The sequence below is a fragment of the Squalius cephalus genome, assembly GCF_949319135.1.
Source record: "Squalius cephalus genome assembly, chromosome: 13".
NCBI classification, from domain to species: Eukaryota; Metazoa; Chordata; class Actinopteri; order Cypriniformes; family Leuciscidae; genus Squalius; species Squalius cephalus.
Genome location: NC_137134.1, coordinates 20,596,989 through 20,604,787, shown reverse-complemented (window position 1 = coordinate 20,604,787; position 7,799 = coordinate 20,596,989). Strand labels below are relative to the sequence as shown.

General features: G+C 38.1%; 1 protein-coding gene across 5 annotated transcripts in view; it reads left to right on the top strand.

Moving 5' to 3' along the window:
• The window catches only part of rabgap1l (RAB GTPase activating protein 1-like), an 80,204-nt gene that overhangs the window by 15,446 nt on the left and 56,959 nt on the right, over positions 1-7,799 (top strand). For all 5 annotated transcript variants that reach the window (XR_013823071.1, XM_079889764.1, XM_079889763.1 and 2 more), the window contains exons 12-13: positions 3,931-4,024; positions 4,162-4,312. Coding sequence is in view for 4 of the 5 variants with exons in the window: in XM_079889764.1 (XP_079745890.1) it covers positions 3,931-4,024; positions 4,162-4,312 (245 nt within the window). In the remaining variant the exon portion in view is untranslated. The remainder of the gene's footprint in view (positions 1-3,930; positions 4,025-4,161; positions 4,313-7,799) is intronic.

The window sequence follows — 7,799 nt, the reverse complement described above, 5'->3', positions numbered from 1 at the left end:
AAGAGAGAATAAATGTTCAAATTAAGTGTTATTGTGTTTAATGTTCAGTTACATTGGAATTATTAGAACCATTTAAATTACAGTGGGTTACCATTGTGGAGAAGAGTGGAGCATTTTGTTAGGCTGTGGACTGGTTCAATTACTGTTAACTGCTTTGGCTGAAAGAGCATGTAAATCTTAGCATTTAAGATGTTAATATGTGCTACTGCTAGCAAATAGCTAGCTATAGTCTATTAATTAAATTGTGTGTCACTAAAATAAATGAAATTTTAATGGATGAATGAATATATAAATATGAATACCTGAATCATGTCAGGGAGCCTTTAAAAATTCACTTTGAGACTACTTAAATAGGTTGTTTAAAATGACTTCATTCCATGATGTTGAAGTTACATGAAAAAATTATGTTTGTTTAACATAACCCAGTTATGTGGAACCTGTTGACATAAAAAAGTTAATTAAAGCCAACATATAATTTTTATGAGTGTGTGCGTTCTCGAAAGCAAAAAATTGTGGTAGAAAACAAAAAAAACAAAGATGCTATACAACAGCAAGTATGTTTGTCTAAAAAAAACAATAAAAATGTATATATTGTGTGTGTTTGTATGAATATATATTTATATAAACATACATACATGTATATTAATGGCCACTTGACCAATTGCCAACTTTGTATTTATTTATTTATTTTTACATTTTTATAATCAATATGTGCCAGTGCTAAAGCATTCTGGGTGGTCCCTAAGGTGATTTGTTAAAATCCATAACCCAGAGTATGAGCACTATTGATAAAATTGACTGAAATGGTCACAGATATATTGTCATGCATAAATTCTTTACCACCAAAATATTTTCCACCTACTATTGTATTTAATCGATCGCAACTTCTTTTGCGTAGCTTCTCTCTTCTTTTGCAAAATAAATGAAATGAGTGAAAGATTTATTTTTATTAAGCCATTTATTTTTATTCATCTATTGATTTGTGCAATTTATTCTGGTCTGTACAAGAAAGTCTTTGTTGTTTTTGTAAGTGTTCGCCCTCGCCATTTTTCTCTACCATTTTTGAGCTCTATTGGGGAGCCAGATGGAAAAGTAGATTCATCCGCCCACATCTGCTACCGAACCGCCATTTCACCTTGCGACAGAGGCTCTCTGCTCAAGGCTGGTCTGTCTTTCTCTCCCTTTCGCTCTCTCTCTCTTTCTCACTCTCTCCCTATCTCTATCTCTCTCACTTCTTGCAACGTTGCCAAGGTACTTGTGCAGTAAATGTAAAAAGAAGCCCTTTAAAAGCATTTCAAAAGAAACCACTGTGTTCCAGACCTCACATCAGGGATTGTAAAACGTACAGCATTTGAGGCTCTTGCTGGAGGTCGTGAACATTGTAAATGGGCTCAAAAAGCAGTGCCTTACGTGTCCTTTATTCGGTGACCCATAAATTCATCCCTGCTTTCAGCACTACAACTGTTTTTGTTTTTTATTCGAAGATCTTTACATTTCTTCTTGCCATAATTACCATGTTTAATCACACCTCTCCCAGTGTTTTTGGTCTTACATAGTTGTCACCACCAGATGCATTGCCATTCATTCCCTCTGCAAACATCTTTACGGGCGGCCATTTTGCGGACACAGACCTTGAGATATGGGCAGAGAGTCTGCTGGTCGGCTCTTAATGACCTTTGCAGACATTAAGTCCAAGACATTTTCTTTATCACCTCAAGGCGTGACAGTAATCTTGGCACTCCGAGGCCCTGACTAATGCAGGTGTGTATGGCGTATAACTCAACTCGGTCTTGTGGATGCTGCAAGGACGATTCTGTAATTTGTAAGTCGTGCAGCATCCTAACATGTCCGAAAGGTGTCATTCGAAGTGATGCCAAGCAAGGAGTTGAAGAGTGATGTTTGCCTAAAAGATACATATCTTGTACCTTGAGACTCAGGGCGTAGACTCTCACCAAAGGGTCACGACTTGAGCTTAACCGAAAGTAGACTTCCCTAGTCCTCGTTTCACTCCGGCAAGTGGACCGTCTGTGTAATGTAGTTTCAGACTGCATCCGAAATCGCATACTTCCCTAATATATGAAACCGTATGTGAAAAGAGTAGTATGTCCTAATTCACAGTGCTCATAAAAGAGTAAGCAAAAAGTACGGATGACTTGCTACTTCCACTGAGATTCTGAAGTGTGCATACGATGGGCACTTTACTATCCCATGAGGCCACGGGAGGGGATTTGTGAATGGAAGTGAAGCAACGCAATTGACGCTGGTAGGTCACATGATAATGACAACATGTCCGAATTACATTCATACTTTAGAACATACTTTTTTTTAACTGTCACAAAGTAATTACTTTCTTATTAAAAACTTATTTAACTTATTCAGAACTTATTCATACCTAGAGAGTATGCGATTTTGGATGCAGCCTTTGTAATCAGTACAATACCGTTGGGACTGATTTTAGCGCTTGAAAAGAAAGGTCTACTGAACGCTGAAAGGCTTGATGGAAAATTAAGTATACCTGAGTTCTTAAATATATTTTAGTTCTTAATAATGATTGGTTACATTTGAAGGGATATTTCACCACTGGAAAGATGAATGGGTATTTAAATTGGGTCATTTATGTAGTAGAAATGTGAAATTATTTTAGAAGTTGGTGCCTTCTAGACTGAGAAAAGCCAGAAAATGTATTTTTGGCTCATGTGGATTAAAGACAACAACTCCCAGAATGCACTTGCTTCGCTGCCCTACGAGGCCACTCCCAAGCCACACCTACTGGTTACAGAGGGCACTATCAGAAGAAATGATACAACTAGGCTACTAGTCGACTCGACACTGAAAAGACGCCGTTTTATCGTGAGATCCCCCTATGGGCGGGCTGAAAACATGCGGAACGAGCTCCTCCTACTGGCTGTAGTCTCTAGCCTCTAAAATGATGATTTTTGCATCATCTGAGTTTTTTTCCAGACACACAATACAGAAATCTCTTGTCTCAAGGGGACATGAGGGAGGGAAGCACGGTCATTCGAAAATACTACTGGGTTTCTACTGATACAAAGCTTAATGCTAATCGGTGAAGTATCCCTTTAAGTATCTTTCTCAAAGCGTGGCGGCATAATGTGGCCATAAGTGATGAAACCAGTTTGTTTTTTTAGTTTTAAGGTGCAGTCACATTCCCCCATGGCGAAATCCAGTCGTTTCAATTGGAATCCACGCGATCTGGAATTTTGCGAAAAATTTAGCAACTGGTTCAAGTTGGTCACGTAAAGTCTTGTTAACAAACAGAAAGCTGCTTGGTTTCAAAGTAACTTTTGTCTGAGTGGTGTTTCATACATCACTACCATATTGTCAATGAATGGATCTTTTTTGCCCACAAAAGTTTCCGAAAATATCCTGAAAATATTGCTAATGTGACCTCACCTTTTAGTCATAGCTTTTGTTTTTTGAAAACAATTTCCTTTATTAATATGTTTAGTAACTGCCTTCAGATTTTAGTCAGTGGAAATATTTAAGTTGATTGATTAAAGTCCAAAATGAGCCCATGTATTTTATCATTTAAACTTATCATCTAACAAAAACAAGTACACTATTGTAAGAGTATTGTGAATTATTTATGCTTTAGTTCACTGTCTATGATTACTTGCACATTTACTAAGTTCTCTTATGCATTTGCAATATTATTACACAATATTATGTTTATGTTGTCTACATATCTTATTAATCTCATATGTATAGGTTGCATTTCAGTGAGTTCATTAACCCTCAGGCAAAGCGCTTCAGTTTACCGTTACATATCGAATCAATCCACAACTAATCTTCTGGTGTTATTTTTGTCTACAGTATGTTTTAATTAAAACATGTCGTGCATTTTTCATCTCGTAATTATTGGCGAAACAAAACGGTAACAAACATTTGTCTTTGTCCCCCGCTGTACAGATAGCGACAGTGAGATCTATAGTGGGACAGGAGACGTATCAAAGGACTGTCCCGAGATGATTCTGGAGTCCTGGGCAGGGATCCTCAAGAGATGGTGAGACTTTTGGCTTGACTTAAAACATTTAAGTTTGTAGTATGGCCAGATTTGGAGTGCACAGTCCATATTGAACACAACTGCAGAAAACAAACTCCGTTGTGCTGCATTGACACCGTCTGTCTTCCACCTGTCAGGCAAGGAAACCTGTTAGTGCGACCAAAGGGTCTGTCTGCTCTGGTGAAGCCTGGGATCCCGGAGGCCTTACGAGCTGAAGTATGGCAGCTCCTGTCTGGCTGCCACAACGATCAGGCTTTGCTAGAGCAATACCGCATCCTCATCACCAAGGTAAGAGTGGGCAACCATTACAGCTGTTTTTTTGTTTTCGAAAAGCCCATTTTTATCCAACTAGCATCCATGGGTTTCTCAACAATGCAGTCGCAAATCCACATTTAGGGTCTTTTTATTTTTTTGATCATTGCTATTTTAATAAATTTAGCTAACGCTCAACAGCAAAGTGTACCATGGGAGGTTGTACGCATTGGTTGGTTTTGAAGTGAAATTGAAAATTGCTTTGGACCTGCTTTGGTCTTTCAAAGTGCTTTCGGCGAGGAAAGGTCTGAAGAACTGTGTTTTCAAGGGTGAAATTGATGATCTTTACTTACTAGTTTCCGTTTTGTCAGCGGGATGAGCCTTTGTAGTATAGCAGGCTGTTTATTTACAAAACATATTTTCTACCCATATTGATGCTTCGCTCAGATGTTCTGATTATCTGGGAGAGGACGGTGCTTTTTTGCAAGCTACAAATTTTTTACATGTTTGAAAAGCTATTTCTTTCATGTTGTTTTTGTGGTCAGACTGGTTCTCATGCCAAGCATGGTCAGTGACTGGAACGTTCCCACACTGAACCAACAGCTGTAGACTCAGGATTAGAGTTGGATTGTGGTTTTAGCCACTATTTTAGCAAGAAATGTTTCCAGTAATCCAGCTCAGCTCTGATGCTTGTTATTCTCCACTTTTGTTTATTTGTTAGTTTATTTTTATTTATCTATATAATGAAGATTAGTAAAATAAAGTCACCATGAAATGTAATATTGAGGTCTACATTTTTTTCTTGTTTGACAAGCCGGATATACGGCACAATAGGGAAGAAAAGGCTATCGCAACTTCTGTTTAATGCCGGCTTTTATAAATGTACATTGACTAATCACGATGCACATCATATATGTACATTTTACTTTGAGTGGAGAGATGGATGGGGAGATGGATAGATTGATAGATGGATAGATGGGGAGAGAGAGAGAAGGATGGAGAGATGAGTAGATTATTATTAGTAAAAACAAATGATAAAATTGTGGTGTGGTAAATTTATCAGCAAATGAGAAACCACTCCTTCAGGTCATTTTCTGAAGCCCAAGCAGGTTTTTTTGCATTCAGCAGCTAGAGCAATTCTACTTTCAAGCCTCTGATTTCCTAGGATTTGTTTCCAAATTGACTCAAATTTATGTCAAAAGACAATGCATTTCGAGCAGTGTAATGACGGCAACCAGAGGTCAACTCGAGGTGAGGATACTCCAGAACAATCCTGCATGACCTCATTCTGACCTGCCACAATCCATTTACTGTTTGGTCAATGGTAGAAGACCACCACCAACCCCCAATGCTCACCATGGCTTTTCCCATGTAACTCTTCATATAAACCCCCATGGCGTCAAGTTTTATTTTAATACTGCATCAACAACAACATTGTAGTGAGCAAAATGCTCCTTTGTAAGCTGATGGAGATATTTTTTGGTTAACTTGGGTTTTTCTTTATGTGCAAGCTAATAATCATTGCTTTAGGAGCAACTCCTGAAATACAGCGCAATAATCAATGCCAGGCAACGAGAATGATGATGAACGGGCGCCATAAAATACCTCAGCAGTGCAAGAGAGTGTCGAATGGTGTGTGGGTGAAGTCAAAGAATGAATGAAAAAACAGAAATGGAAGAGCGAGTGGAAAGATTTGGCCATGTAGCGCAAATCCCACAGTTTCTCCCGCAGCCGTTCCAGTCTGGCCTTTAACCATACACTGTACTGACTTGGGCGTTATGGGGCATGGAGAATGTAATTGAATCATTCGTTTAATTTTATGTATTCTTCACTGCAGGTCATGTCGATATAACTGTTGTGGTGCTATTTCCGTCTATCTACTTTTGGTAGGCTTTCCCCAGCAAATACTGATATATGTGATTGCATTTGTAAATGATTAATTGCAAATGTCATTGAATTGAATTTGAAATGAACTGCTTTTGAAATTAAGTTCTGATTTTTATTTATTTTTAACCATTTGAGGGAGTTTGGAGTTCAGTGCTTGGTGTTTCGTCTATCTTGTCTAATGCTTAATGCTAATCATATTCATTCTAACCTGTCTGTTATGGTGTCTGACCATTCAGTGTTTTAACACTGTCTTGAGTGTGCATTGTCCTTGCTGTGGATCAATGAAAATGCAACCCGTGTGGTGTTTCCAAGAGCGTGAAACTGACATTTCCACAACCTTTACTTCTCTGATGCATGAGGGATTTACCAAAGGTGCTATTCTCTTGAGTCGGGCAAAAAAAAAAAAGCTTGAATCTGACAATTTTGTTTTATTTACAGACAAGAAAATAAACTCTTGATGACATTATTGGAAATAAATATTCATACTCTTCCCTAAAAGGTGTCTTAATTTTCTTTTATTCAAAATATGCACTTGTCTTAATGATTCTACAGTCTACAAGATTTATTTGGTCTGTATGACACTTTAAAAAAAAAAAAAAAAAAAAAGTAAAATTAAGTGCTTTACTTATTTAATCACTTACAATTTGAAGTGGCACGTGAAAGCACAATGGTAAGTCATTGTGCTCAGCTGAGGCACACGGATCCTTAGGCTGGAGTAAATTGTTTGATTACAAGATTGTAACGGAGCATGAAACATCCCGACTGTCTCATGCCAAGAAGGATCCTTTCAGCCATTTAGACAAATCGCTGGGCTGCGTCCAGCATTTCGCATTAATTTGAATTTTTCGACAAGACTATGTTGTACCACCTTCTATTTCAAATGGCTCGTGGGATTGATTATGTAGTCTTCACAAGCCTCCTTAAGTAGATTACAGTCTTTATGGAGCATGTAATGAAATATTTGATGGAGGATCATTTCAATACAATATTTTTTGCATATTCTGGATTTGCAAGAATAGTTTTTGTTTTGTTGAGTGCGGGTGGTTTTGTGTTGTCTAGTTTGAAAAAAAAATCCCAGACTTAACGTTGAATGAAAGTGGAAAATGTATAAATGTAGCTATATGATTTCCTATCACAAAGATAAAGGACCATTCACATTTACCCTTGCTTAACTCGAAATCCAGTCATTTCAGTAGGAATCCACACGATCAAGAGTTTCACTCGAATGCGAAAAAGTTCACCACGCAGGTTTCGCTGATATTCAAGTTGGTCGTGTGAATTCACCGCACTGACCAATAGAAAGCTGCTTTGTTTGAAAGTTACTTCTGTATTTGCTATGCTATGGACAGAAATCCGAAACTTAGCTAATGTGACTGCACATTATTTTTAATCGCAAGCCATCTTTGCCTGTTCGTTCAATGCAAGTCTATGGGATTACAATTTTTTACAGTGTACTCAACGATTGGCCTTTGGACCAGTAAGTGAGCTGCCATTTTCCCAGTATATGAGATGTTTGAGACTTGCCCACAATGCCATCCCAGTTTCCTCCGACCAGCTGCCCCTCCCTCACAATAGACCCCTGTTCCCAGCACAGCCCGACATGTATCTTAATGCAGTCTACATCTAGTGACTGAGC